Below are 15,297 nucleotides of genomic sequence, written 5' to 3'. Positions count from 1 at the left end.
ATTCATATTTATATTCATTTTATACAGAAGAAAAGCTAATTCTTTAGCGAGAAAAATATTTCGGAAACAGTGTTACGCTTGTCTAGACTGCAATATCGTAAATAAGTACAGATCTGAAATTGAATTTAAATATTAAGAATCCTTCCATCTTCTAGAAAATTATCACGGGTTCGGTCTCATTCAATTCAGTAACAAAACGAATCACGGAACTAATAACAAGCTTAAGCCCGTCCCGCCCCCGTAAGGGGGCATCCGGGGGCACTCCGAAAGTTCGAAGTGAGCGTAACAGTTCAATTACATGAGCAAACATATTCAAAATTTTCAAATTAGAGTTTTAACAAATAGGTGGAATATTAAATATGAAATCCAGAAAACGGTGCTACTTAGAAATAAACTAAGGAAACAAACATTACAAAGAAAATAAACAGTAACAATCAGAAGAGATATTGATGTCGCATCTTCAGTAAGGGTGCAAAGTTAATAAAAGGAAACAATTTCACATGGAAAATAAAGGATGTTTGTAACTCAGAATATAATTATGGCTGGCACAACAGTACTAAAGTTATCAAATTCCAGTAATTATTATTATTTTTTTTTTTTAAACAGAAAGGACATATATATACCATATATAAAAACTCTAGGAACACAAGTGATTAAAATTTTCAAAATGAGGAATCACATAGGGGCAGAGATTGACAAAGCATGAGACTAAAGCTCCAAAAAAACATTTTAAGAGAAAATTCAAGTAATAATCAAACCATAACAGGTAAGTTAATAAGCCGTGATTTAGGTGTATTTTTCCTAACAAGAGGCAGCAAAAGGCCATCAGGATTCAGGGAGGTGCCTTGTTACTAAACAATTTTCTTATTATTTCCTCAATTCCCTTTTTTATTTTAGGGTTTGACCAATGCTGCTTTATAAACTCGTAGGTGGTTTTTGAATGAAAAAATTTCTCTCTAATGTGCTTAAAATTTGTACACTGGATTAAAATATGTTCCTAATCCTCAACAAGCTGACAGGTACTGCACAGCTGAGCTCCCCCAAAAAACCTGACTTGATGTTGTCCATGACAGCCGTGATTAGTTAGGAATTGATTTAAAAAGAAATTCCCCATGATTTTCCTCGTTTGAACTTTCGGGAGGAGCTCGAATGTGTGCCTTCCCTTTGTGAAGCTGTCACTCCATCTCTCTTGCCATTCAATCAATTTTTCGCGTTCCAAAGTTTTTCTTGCAGTCCGCCTGCTAGGATCTTCAAACAGGTCGACCGTTGATCTCTCACAGGCTAATTTGGCTAACCTATCAGCTTCTTCGTTGCCCTTATGGCCTGCATGTGCTTTTATCCAATGTAAAGCGATATTGTTTGTGAATTCTTGTTTTATTAAGTGGACTAAATACTCTTTAGAGTTGCTGCTTTCCAAAGCTTGCAGGCTAGACAGGGAATCCGTATAAATTGAGATATTGGAATCACGGAACTAATGTTCAACTCCGTAGCCTTGTAATTTTGAACCCAATCCAGAAGACAAGGGAACTCCTGAATCAAGTATTGGGAGAAATTTGCCTTCGTGGAGGACTTTTTGATAGAACTAACCTGTATTTGCTTTACATGGAGAAGAAAACCATGAAAACATCCCAAGGTTAGCCTGACGTAAATGGGGACTCTAACCCATGATCCGTCTACCACTGAGGATATTTTACGTCAGCACTATGGTCGGTGCGAGCCTGGTGCGGGATTCGTATCGACCAGCCATCGCTGGGATTCGAACCCGGTTCACTTCATTGGAAGGCAAGCGCTCTATCCCCTGAGCCATCGCAGCTTAATAGGGTGGATTAAAAAATTAAACATTTAAATCTACTTTTAAACCAAGCGCATATATCTTTATTCAAGAATCTATCGTTTATAACGACACCTGACCCACCATGGCAGTAATTTATTATTAGCATTATCCCATTTTCCTCAATTGTAAGTCGATAGAGATCGAGTTTTCGCTTTCACTTAAATTTTAGGTTGCAATCCCAAATGCGCTTATGTTCTTGGTTTAAATTCTGCCGAATCACCATTAAGGAAGATGGGATGGAGAACACAGGTGAAACAGTTTAATTGCTTGCTAGAAATTATCTAATAATCATTTGCCTACTTTTCTGTTACCTCCAGAATATGATCGAAGAGGTTTAGATTATTTCAATTCTGCATTCCTCGGTATTGATTCATTAGATTTCGAAAATATTTTTGTTTTTCCTCGCTTAGATATTACTTTGCTCACCTAAATGCGTATTTTTTTTTAAACTTCATTTTTGACTTACGGACTCATTTTAGGTCTGTAAATTACTAATACTGCCGATGTTAATAGTCTCATGTCTTTATGTATAAAATGCTTCATGTTTGATTCTTTGAAGAAGAAAAAAAAAAGAAAAAGAAAATAAATAAATGAATACTGTAAAAGCTAATTTAATATAAGTAAACAACAATCACTTCAATTCAGCATTTCTTTATTTTTTTATGCAATTAACAAATACTGTTTTTTAAAGGTATAAACTGATCTAAAAATGCGCTTTCTTATAATTTGCATGTATAGTTTGATATTTTCCCTCTTCATATATATAAAAAAAAAGAGTACGAAATTAATAAACATAAAATACTTGAATTTTTTTCCTAAAAAGCTAAATAAATTATGAATTTTTTTTAATTAAACGGTGCATGGCAAATTTTATTTATTTATTATTATTATTTTAAGTTTGTTGTTTGTAAAACACTTTTCTAGTTGTTGAAAACCTCTTTTAAATCATTCTTACGCACGATGTATATCCACAATAAAAATGTAAATGTTATAACAATGCATGCGCAATACTTACCTGATGAAAACTAAGGAAACTTGAGCAGATAAAACGTCCTCTAAGAATTATTAAAAGTACAATGATCAAAAAATTTGTAGTCCCTGATTATTTATTTAATGTAATTTTATTTCACAATTCAGCAGAGTGTTTTACCCTTTTATTGTTTTTATTTTATATCATTTCCCCTTCTTTTTATGGGGTGATTAAAAAAAAATACACTAATGTGTTTGTAAATGCCCAATAAATAATCCTATAGTTAAAATAAAGTTTAATGTAAAAATGTTTATGGTTAGTAATTGACTTCCTGAAATAAATTATTAAAAAAAATCAATAATAAAAAATAACATAGGTGCCCACCAGTCCATCTCATGGACTGGAAGATAATGATGCAATCGCAATGTTTCAGTTGTTTTTCGAACTCCCTGTAATATGCAACTGACGCTGGGGCACCGGTCCTACTAGAGTTGCGAGCGATTTTTTCAGTGATATTAGTTCCGATAATGATGTAAAACTAATTGAAGATGAAACGTAAAAATTAAGTGCAGTGCAAAGAATAGCGAACTTATCAAAAGTGAAACATATTTAAAAATTTAACAGCTATTCAAGTTAGCTATCATTTTTCTTGAAATTTAATAGATGGCGCTGTATTCGATATTGAAAAAAAATCGATTTAAAAAATTTATATGAGAAAACTTTAATCGTAATCGTTTAGGTGCATTTAAAGAGCAAAAGCAAAACAAATCAGTTGAAATGTTCATCGCACCGTAATTCTTTATGACGTATATTTAAAATTAATTCGTTTCAATGATTTAAATCGGCCTCAAGGTGTGTAATATTATACTTATAAAGAATGGATTGTAATTAGCGATAATTCCGATTTCGAATATCCTCTCTGAACTCTCTAATTTTGCATTTGTATTACAAACTTTTCACAATGATTCTTCAAAGAATAATTAGAAGAATCGTGCACGATATTTATGAAAATGGGGCTTTATATAAGACTGAGCACATGATGAGATTTGTTATATTTTGGGGGACCCTTTTCGCATTTTGGATAGTTCTTAATTGCTATTTTTGTTTTTCGTTTTTCGCTGCATTTGTAGTTTACATATTCATTGGAGGATGGAAATACATGCTTTTAATTTACACAACGCTTTTGCGTGATTTAACGTAAGTATATTTATTTATTAATATTTTTATTTTACTTTGTATTTCATTATTTTTAAAAAAATTTTTTAAAAATCTTTTAATGGTTATTCTCGATTAGGATGATATTTGACTGGCACATGCGTTACCTAAAATTTAAATTTTGTGTAATGTTTGTTACTAATAAATAGTCTAATATGTATTTTTGTTTTAATCCATCCAAATCGACGGAAAAAATATATACTATACTTTTACAATACTGTTATTCTTAGTATAATGTTGTGTAGTTTGTTTACATTCTGCGAAGTACTGCGCATTGTGCGATTATGTGTTAAATTCACTAAACAGTATTGTTCGAACAACATTTATTATGTCTGAGTTTTTTATAAATTACAACTGTTTTGCACAAAGGGGATATTATGTTTACTTTACAAAAAATGTAAACTATTATATTTGCATTTTTAAAAAAATGTTTATAGTGGGTTTTGGGTCAATTATGCTTCAAATTCATCAGATAACTTTGGTTTTATATTACTTGTTTCACATTTTAACTTGTAGTATCTTAATATTAGTAATTTTATTATTCAAATGTAGGTATATATAAAGGTACCTTTTTAATTTCCTTTGGCCACATTCACTTTGTTTCTCCTTGGTAAATTCTTTCGCAAATTTATCAACCATGTCTTATTTATAAACCTTAAATATTCATAACTAATTAAACTTGACTAATATTTTAATTATAATATGACTGAGGCAATTTATTTCCATATCGTGATCTGTGTGCAGAATAATTGCCAAGTCTCAGTAACTCCTGGATAGTTGCTTGCTAGAAGCTGAAAAAAAAATCACATAACGGGACTAAATTGGAAAGCCAACTCGTAGTCACCCCCGAGGAAACCCCTACATATTTTAACATTTTTCCTATTTAAAATCAATTTGGTGCCTTGGCGATAGTAGTTGAAGCGGCAGATCACACGTAAATATCCCATACGTCATCATGGGTAAATCAGCATTTGTTGTATGCTACGATTCAGAAGCCAACCAGGGTCGACACACAGACGAGAATTTGTATACTTTCTTTTACGTGCTCTTACTTTCATTTGATTTTTAGTACATATATCATATATTTATAGCTAGAAGGAAAAAGTGTTAAAATTTCTAACTTGTATTTGCAAAAAAATCTTAACTATGAATGTTAATCCTGCTGGTTTCATTGCGTAAACATTTGTATATAATTAATTGTTGACTAAAGACTCCTTATTTTTAGTAAAATAATTAGTAAAATAAAATTATTCATCACTGAAAAAAATTTTCGAAATTGATAATAAATAATTATTTTCAATCATACCTATAGATAATTTGTTATAATATAAAATATATTTCTGCTTTTGGGCTTATAAAGATCCACTAGTATGTTTTATGAATTTTTTTATAAACTTTTTATGAAAGAAATCAATACAGTACAGGACCCGTTATCCGGAAATCAGAAAACCGGAAAACCAAAAAGCCAGAACAAAATTCGATAAATTTTCCCGCCATTAAAAATACTTTTTTTTTTCCTCATAAGACTTTAGGATTTTTCTTTCTTTTTTGGAAGATGTTTACCTTGCCATCATTTTGGATATAGTCATTAGTGTATTACTTCATCGTTTTTTCTTCTTTTTAAGATTATTTCCAAATAATTTTTTTTTTTAGGTGGGTTTAACAAAAAAACCCCATTTTTTTGTAGCGATTCAGAAAACGGGGGAAATCAGTTATCCGGAATAGCGATGGTCCCGATCGTTCCGGATAATTGGTCCCCTACTGTACTTATATATCCTTCTGTGAAACTTACTAATAACTTTTTTTATGCGCATGTTGCAAAGAGGCAGATGAGATTAGAAATTCAAATTTTGCTGTTTGTCAGATTTTTACAATTTGTATTAAATGTTTGGGAGTTGAGATTAAACAGTGGTAATGCTTTTATTCTATAATTGTTAAGAACATTTGGCATGAATCCCACTGAGCTGATGGGCAAGTACTAGTTTTTGGGATGTTAAAAGGGCTGGTACGCAAAGCTGACCACGCTACTACCATGATTGATCTCAAATTGTTAAAGTCTTAATTTCTGACTTCTTTCATCAATAAGTTTGCTGTTGCATAAATGTTATATTATGTAAAAGGGACACTTTAGAAATATTATTAGAAAAATTAAAAGTTTGTTTTAAATACATTTAAAAAAGTTTATTTTTATGAAATTTTAACTAAAAATAGATCAATAGTGCTTTACTTAATAGTAGACTTAAAACTTGTCGGCTATTATTATTGCTGATTCTTATGGCTCTAAATTCATATATTTTGCCTTAATGAACCAAAATATGTGAAAATTAAAGGAGATATTTTATGTTATAACTAGAGTTGAGCAGTTGATCCATTGCTGAGTTAACAATTATCAATGTTGAACTTTGTAACTTCTTAATTTTAAGTAGAATCCAGAAAACAAGGGAACTTCTGGATCAAGTATTTGGACTAACTAACCTTCATGAAAGACTATTTTTGATGGAACAAGCATGCATTTGCATTACATGAAGAGGAAAACCTCTCATGATTAACCTGACAGTAAAAAGATTCTAATCCAAGATCCATCTACCACTCAGAATATTAAGTCAGCGTTGTGGTCGGTGCAAATCAGGAGCAGAATTTGTTTTGACGAGCCTATGCTGAGATTCGAACCTGGGTTACCTCATTGGGAGACAAACAATCTATCTATTAAGCCACCTCGGCTCGAAGGAAATAATCGTCACTATCAGCAGGGGTCTGTCCAAGGTAAATTTACTACCGTTTAGCGGTGCCTTCACGAATTTAACTTTAGGAAAAACGGTGTTTCACGAAATACTTTTAAAAAAGCAAGTTCTCATGCAAACCCCATTCTCATTGCAATCTAAGGAAAAGAGGAACTTTTCTGCTACCTTTCTTACGAAAAGTGTTTGGTCAGATAGTGCAATGTGGTAAGCCTAACCGTTCGCTCACATCATGTCGAAGCAAGCTTTTTTTTGTTTTGTTGATTTTTTTAAAAATGAAACGACAAGACTCTTACTCTATAAACTTTTCAGAAAGTCAAAATTCCAACATTATTCTAAACATTATCTTAAACACTATTGTAAATTTATTCAAACAGACCTTTAATTTTTTAGAAACATTTTCTTTTCTGCGAAACTTTTCTGTATGACCTATAGTTCTCATAATGAGAAGAGCATTTAGTGCTAGTACTGTTACATGCATGGTTTTATTAAATTCAAGTTGAAATTTAACTATCGACAATGATTTTTAAATTTGGATTTAATTTTATGCCCCAACCTTAAAATAGTAAAATTATTTTTGAATATATGGGGAAAAATGTAAAGAAATTTACCAGTTATACCAGTCATAAATAATTTTTATTTGTAGTGACAATTTTTGAAAATATTTTCTTAACTTACCATATTTTTGTGTTTATTTGTTATAATAATTTTTAATTTTCACGAATTATGTCTAAATTTTTGCAAAATTGGTACCTCACAAAAAAACGTAGACAGACTCATGGCATTAGATATTCTTTTTAAAGGTTCTTTTTTCGTATTGAATGTAATTTTTATACTTACTGGTAAATTTTTGTATTAGCCTAGCCATTCTACCAGCTCACGATACACAGAACTCTATAAGAAAATGAAAACAATGTATGCATGATTACAAGTCAAATAAATACATATAACATTTGTTACTCAAAATTCGAATTTATATTAAAATAATTATTTATTATATATTAGAATAATTTATTTAAAAAAATGTTTTTCAAAATAGTTTTTAAAAAATAAATGTAGGTTCATTTGAAGTAATCATTCTGCTCTCTAGCAATAAATTTTGTAATTTAATTTAATATTGAAATTAAAATTCGTATTAAAAGTTTAGCTGATTCAACCGTGAAAAGCGGATTTGAAGAAAATTTTCAAGCCTTATAACGATATTAAAAATGCTAATTCTTTAATTTCCATTCTAACTTGCCTGTAAAAACTTACTTCAATCTAAAAAACCGGATTTCCTACTTTTTATTTTGCTGATTATTAATTTAACTGATTCATCTTGAAAAGCGGATCAACTGGTTTGTGGAAAAATTGCAAGCTTCTTAACGATATTAAAAATGTTTTTTCTTTAATTTTCATTCTATCTTGCCTGTAAAAACTTACTTCAATCTTAATAACCGGATTTCCTACTTTTTATTTTGCGGATTCTGATTTGTTATGTTTGTTTAGGTGACAGACAATATTTAGTTAATGATTTAAGAAACGAAACTTTATTCGAGTTCTATTTTATTCATTTAGCCGTGAAGTGGCTGATAATGACATTATTATGACTATCTCCGATTAATGAAATAAATAATAAACGATCGTTATTGCGAAACTGTTTCGATTTCATTGATTTTTAAAACAAAACGTACTAATAACAATACGAACCAATAACAAAATAAATTTCCCTATGAAAAAAAATAAAATTCATATAAAAGTCGTTGATAATGGAAGAAATATAGACTCCTTAATGCTAACCAAGACACGGTGATTGATTTCTACATCTGCTCATTCATAATTTGTTATAAAAAGTAGAAAAGATAAAAGAATTTTCCAAAACATTGTCTTGAAAGCATTAGAGGAAATTCATTTAAAAATTTACTATACACATATTTATCTGTCTATATATATTTCAATTTACTTATTATTTACTCATTAATGATTTCGTACAACTTAAATAGCATTCATTGCCTGTCTGTAGGATTTCTAATTTAATTAAGTTCATAGTTTCTGACTAATTAAATATTAAGATATTGTCAGAGTTATCATCTTTTTATAAATATTAAATTAGTTGCATGATAAACTGTCAAATGTCAGGGGTCTGTTTAGAAGAGATTTGGGTCCGTTAACGGACCCTTCACAAAATATCTTTTCATGAAAACGGACCCTTCACAAAATATTTTAACTTAAAAACGGACCCTTCACAAAATAATTTATCTTTTAATCGGACCCTTCACAAATTTGTTTATCTTCATTATTGTTTTGTTAATCGAATAAACCCTTCCCAGGAGGGGGGGGGGGGAAGAAAGACAGACGTAAACGAACTAAATTTTGTCTTCCGCAGACGCTTCTTCCTTTATTCGTCCGAAATTAATATTCTGCGTTCAGCAGTATAGGCTAAATGCCAAATATTTGTATGTTGCATCGCTTATTTAGTAGCTGCATTTCCTGTTTATTTTTTAAAATTTAATTTTTTTAATTATAATTTTACAGCATTGAGCATAATCTTGTATATCTTTGCAATTTGGAAGCTCCTTGAAAAAGTTTCTTTTTTGCAATAACGGACCCTATTTGCACAAATTCACAAAAGCGGACCCTGGTTGAAAGAATGTGAATTAGCGTTTATTTTATATTCACGAATTACGAGTAATTTTTTCACAATTTTACAAAAAACGGACCTTTCACAAAATGTCTGGACAGACCCCTGATGGCTGTAAACATACCAAATGCATCATAAGTACAGTGCGAGGGGAAAAAACGGACCTTTCTAAATAATTTTTGATCTAATGATCCGATCGGATCTTTACGTTCTAGAACACAATCTTAATGGCTCTATGGGGCGATCTCAAATAGGCTAATTAATTAGTGCAGAAGATATTTTAAGTTGCAAAATCAGATACAGTAAAGTTCTTTTTCTGAAGAAACAAACCTACCTTTTTTTTTTGACGGATTCCGATTTCTGCCCCTCAAACCATTGGGGGTAGCCACAATCTGGGAAATATGGGTCCCAATTTGGTTATGAGACTGGTCAATTTGGTTATGAGACTGGTCTAATGTTTGGACCCCTTAATATTTACCTGTTGCGTGTTTCGCCATACATCGAGAACTTTTTTAGCGAAATTAAAAATTTTTTTCTCACGCAATTAAAAAATTTAATAAAAGATAATTCCATGCAAAAGATAATTTATAGCGAATATTTATTATTTTTTGTTATTTTATTTAATAATAGACGAAAACATTTTGAATTGTAAGGTATACAATTTTTGAATTGTAAGGTATTCATTTTAAAGGATGCAGTTTTACATTTGAGCGAAATCGGTCGAATAATTTCAGAACTCGAATTTTAAAAAAGTCGTTATCTTTAAAATTCCAATTTCTGAGGAACAATTTGAAAGTCATTCAGGGTGTGTTTTTCTTTCTTCCCAATTGCACATCAAATGAAAATCTAAGAAATTAGTACATTTTTATAATTGAAAAAACAATGTGCATATTTCTATGTCATCGGTAAAATTAATTTTATTTTTCTCATTTACTTTTAATGAGAACTAACTTTTATATAGTACTACTTAATGTCTTTATATATGATGTGTGTTTACTCAGGGAGGGTAATCGATTAGATTTATTGAAGATTACGCTTATCACCTTCCTGTATTACTTTTATGGTAAAAAAAAAAAGAAAAAAAGAGAAGGATCTCTTATAGTGGGGGCAGGGGGGGGGGCAATAAAAATGTGTTATTCTATAATTTGTCTTCAAAATTTATTGACTTAATATCTGAGAAGCACACTTAAAAAATTAAATAAGAAAGGAAAATAGTAAATATGAAAATTTGTTAGATTTAGGATAAATAATTATTTTTATTTTACGATTGCCGTAGGTCATTGCTACATTCCACAAGGAAAGATTCACTGAAAGAAATTTTTTTCATTTCTCAAATATTTAAAATAGCTTCGTCTCACGGGTATTTAGATATGCAAATTGAATTGATCCTTATCTGAAGTGTCTTGTATTGCAAAGTATCTTTTTTCTTCCTGTGAACATTCTCTATTTTTGACTTCATAATTGAAATAGTGCGTCTGAATTCTATTAAGCAGTGAGAAATTATAAGTAAACATCATTTTAAATAATAACCTCAGTGTAGTATTAAGCTAAACGATAAATTCTTAGAAATATTTTTTCAAATTTAAAGATTTGCATTAAAATAGCAAAGATTGTAAAAAGTTTGAATTGGGTTATGCAAATAAAAATTATTAAGTGAATATCGGCTAAAATTATTAGATTTCTTATGTTTTTTATTTATTGTAACACGTGTTACTAAGTCAATGAACTTATTAAAGTTAACGCAATCGAATATCTTTTTTGGAAAGAAGTTTCATTTGCATTAATAGATGGCAGCACTATATTCAGATGCGAAATATTTAGCTTAACATTTTATGTGTGGCACGAAAAAGTAGTCGACAGTTTACTGCTCAATTTATCTCAATAACTTTTTTTTTTATCTGATTACCATCATTGTAGGTATCTAATGTATTTTTTAAAGGGATTGCAGATATCTTTTTTTTAATTGACATTATTAGTTTCCTGTAATTGTACTTGTTCCGCAGCCTGTTAAAATGATTTTAAAATTTATGCATTTTAACCCTCGACGCACCACATCCAGATTGGTAGAATTTTACAATTATTTTTTCCTTTTGCTTTCAAGATATGATTGATACATAAATATATTAAAACTACTGACTTACAGTAGTTCACGTAACGCTCAGTAAATTATTTGTCATTCACGTATTCATTAATTTCGATTATTGTAAAAAATTTTGATTATTGATATTTAACTTTCATAGTTACAGTGCACCAAAAAAAAGTAAAATGATAATAAAAATTAGTAAAATTAAATAATTAATTATTCATTAAATACAATAGAAATACAATAGTTTTGATCATTTTAATTATTTAGGGAATAATTGCTTGTTATTTTTATTTTAGACGCCCTGTAATTAATTAGCATTGAGATTTGAAAAAAAAATCAAATTTTTCTTTACTGATTATTTTTTACACAATAAAGACTTTTACTCGCCAAATAAAGAAACAGGAGCCAACCTAGTAATTAAATCCTGATCCAGAAAATCTGAAATCTTTGAAAACATAAACTAAGAGGAGGAGCTATTAATTTTTCATTACTCATTTATACTATGCATCTGACGCATAGAAACCGCTGTTTAATCACGACTTAACTGTTTTCCGTATTATTCCCTTTAATAATTTATTTTCGTTCTTCCATATTTACAAACATTTTTTATCGGGTTTTATTATCTTTTTAAAATAATAGAATATTATGTTTTAAAATAATAGAATGTTATATTATCAATAAAAAATTGTTTTAGGTTTTATATTCTAAAAAGCGGAAAAATATAAGAAACTATTCATCGAATGTTTTCAACCTCAAACTTATTACAGAGTGTGTCATCACCATATAAGTTCATATTTTCTAGATAAATGCACGTTGCTCGACTGTTCCTCTTTTTGGTTTGTTTTTGCATCTAACATACTTTTTAGCGACCTTGATTGAGTTGTGCATCCTGTACTTTTAAATTTTAAGTTCAGAATGTTTCCATTTTTATTTTAATACAAGTAGGATAATATGAAGGAAATATTTTATTTTTATTTTATCGAAGTTATTATAATCATTTTTGAAAGTAATAAAAAAAAATTTAAATATGTAAGGAGCAGTAAAGCATTTATTTCCTTTTCGAATAAATATAAAATTATGACCCTCAATATGAAAAGTGAAGTAATATAAACAATTATTTCTATTTACCTGAACTTTATGACCTGCTGTCCACATAGCCGGTTCAAAAAATAAAATGGGCCACAATCGCCAATGAAGCAATAGTCTTAGGTCGAAGAAGTAAAAACCTGCTAACACGCTTTTCTGCCCGTAGACTTTGACTGAATAGCATAGTAGCGGACTTCTAACTCCGAACACTTGCTCTTTATCTGTAACTCAGCTGTTTGTTTATCAATTTATCATTTCTATAGTCAATTGATATTTCTCGCACGCGGTGACCTCGAAATGAGAAAGGAATCCAATCCTCACGAAAAACTAATAATTTTTCACGCTATGCTGCCACTTAATTTGCAAGAACTTGCTTGATGAGAATCGTTTGCATTCTGCCAAAAAAATAAAAACTTTCGTAGGCAAGTCATTATAATCGGATTTCGGATGAGGAAGTTATGCTTTCCTTCTATACCTGCCTATCTTTTTTCGTAATCACGCCTTGATGTTACAATATCATCTTTTCCGACACGGCTGAAGAATTATTCGTGACACTCAGTTTTTCGATGGTTTTTTTGGTATAGAACATCACTGTAAGTCTACAGAATCGTCTGATTTTCTTCTTATGCTGTGTCATTGGATGTTAATTGAATTTAAATGTCAACTAAATTGGGATTCTGTGGCATGATGGATATCAATGAATTATATTATTGGTACTGTTACTTTATTAATTGCATAAACGATCTGTTTGGTTTGAATAAATTACTGCATTTGGCTCGTGGAATTCTACTTCTTGGAACTATACTAGTCCTGTGGCTTTACTTTGGAATTCATGTAATTATCTCTGTTGTACTTGGGTATTTAGTGTTCTATTTTGCTGGCGGTGATAAGCATGCTAAAGTTATGTACAACTCAATGGGTCGCGATTTAAGGTAAGTTTTATTGACTTGTATCTTAGACACATTTTAGTATATTTGTAATGATTTCATGCCTTATCTCTCTTCTCTTGAGTCTAATTTTATCAACCATTTGACTTCCCATGTGTCTTGTTCTACAAACCGTAATCTCTTTCTTTCTACATTGCTTATAATATGTTATCTCTTTTCAACTCATTTAGAAAAAAGGAAGAAAAAAAAAGAAAACGTTAAGTGATATCTTTTCTGATCTAAATTTGGTGAATATTCCTTATCGGGACTTGTGCTCGCCAAATTCTAGGTGCTGTGCCCCAGTGCCGCTGTCTGATCTTTGATTTATAATAAATTTAAAAATACGTATTTATATTAAGTAATTGATTTGTAATAACTAATTATTACATCTGTTTTGTAATTTTTGTTCTTTTTTTTTCCAAATATTTTTTTGTTTCACTGCCCGGCTATCTCCAAAACCAGCGACTATAAGGCCGATCTATAGATGCGGAAATCTTCAACTAATTTTTTAAAATCGTCATATCTTATATTATTTTATAAAATGTTATATTGCTAGAATAAGTTTGAAATACGTTATAAAATAATGTAAAATAAGGCAATTGTTTATATATATTTTGTTGTTACTAGCAGCTAAATACAACATTTATATGCGCTGGTGTATATGTAACACAAGCAGTTGTCAATGAGATAGTTATTTTATTCCAAAATGATAGCATGAAATTAACACGGGAGCGCCAGTGCAATTTTGCACCATTTTCATATTTAATCCCCTAGGTATCGTAAAATCTAAAATTTATTAGTCAGTTTATTAAATGAATCACACAATCTTCTCTTCGTCTGCTATCTGTCATTCGTCAATACATAATCTTACATAATCTTTTAATAGTTTCGTAGTAAACGGTAGAAAAAAAAAAATTATAATTTTGTTACATCGTATTTTATTCACACTACTTTTAAGCTTTACTACACATTATAGTTCACATCAACAATAAAAATTTAGTGGTCCATAAGCTTAATATGGTTAACATAATTGAGAAAAAACAATCGAATTTTACAATTACATAAATGTTATTGTGCTCATCAAAAATTATTAATTGCCATCTAAAACTAATTAGGTTCTTTATCCCAAATTGATTTAAGATTAGTATTTAATTAAGTGAAAAAAAGCTAAAATAAATAATATTAATAAATAGATTCAACATGGAGATTAAAAACTTAGACCAAATAAATAAATAAATGAGGGAAACAAAAAATGTAAAAACTGTTAAATAAATTAAACTATTATCTAAAATTATGGAATTTTAAATTAAGTCAATTCTCAAAGAGATAAAAAATATTTTCTTGATGAGCAATTGCGCTGCCTGTACATGGATGCAAAGCATAGAACACCATATAAATTTGAAATGTCAAGATTTTATTATAATTTTTTTTTAACTAGGCATTTACAATTATTCCATTTAATGCCGCCCATTAGAATTCCATACCATGCGCAGATCAATAAAATTAGTGCAGCAATTTTTCTTTAATTGCATGAAATTCGATGCAAAAAACTTTTCTATTACTATTTTTAAATTCCAAACATATTTCATAGCGACACATTTGTATGTTTTTAGCGACATTTTGAACATTTGGCTCCAATAATCGCGTTACTGGCGTGAACCCTATTACGCATACTTTTTTAAACACACATTTTTTTTTCTCCATACATTACACTTAAGATATTTCTGATTAAGGTTTCAATAATATAAATAACTTAATTAAAAAATAGGCCATTGTTTTTAACCATTTATGTATAAAAAATTACGTTAATTCTGTAACGAAA

The 15,297-nt window shown here is 29.7% G+C and overlaps 1 protein-coding gene and 1 long non-coding RNA gene across 3 annotated transcripts in view; one reads left to right on the top strand and one right to left on the bottom strand.

Moving 5' to 3' along the window:
• The first annotated feature begins 3,531 nt into the window (after positions 1 to 3,531).
• Positions 3,532 to 15,297, top strand: part of Fatp1 (Fatty acid transport protein 1) — an 82,409-nt gene continuing 70,643 nt past the window's right edge. The window contains exon 1 of one of the 2 annotated variants that reach the window (XM_071178448.2): positions 3,532 to 4,001. In XM_071178448.2, coding sequence (XP_071034549.2) covers positions 3,766 to 4,001 — 236 coding nt within the window. In that variant the 5' untranslated portion in view covers positions 3,532 to 3,765. Of the gene's footprint in view, positions 4,002 to 12,799; positions 13,482 to 15,297 lie in introns of those variants that run through there. The other variant, XM_071178447.2, reaches the window with a different exon arrangement.
• LOC139425138 (uncharacterized) lies at positions 5,554 to 12,774 on the bottom strand. Its single transcript, XR_011636370.2, has 2 exons — positions 12,592 to 12,774; positions 5,554 to 7,651 (listed from the first exon to the last, which is right to left on the bottom strand). It is a non-coding gene; the product is annotated as an uncharacterized LOC139425138 (long non-coding RNA).

This window comes from Parasteatoda tepidariorum, chromosome 6 (genome assembly GCF_982258835.1).
Source record: "Parasteatoda tepidariorum strain Cologne lab strain chromosome 6, Ptep-v5.0, whole genome shotgun sequence".
NCBI classification, from domain to species: Eukaryota; Metazoa; Arthropoda; class Arachnida; order Araneae; family Theridiidae; genus Parasteatoda; species Parasteatoda tepidariorum.
This window is presented reverse-complemented; position numbering and strand designations above follow the sequence as displayed.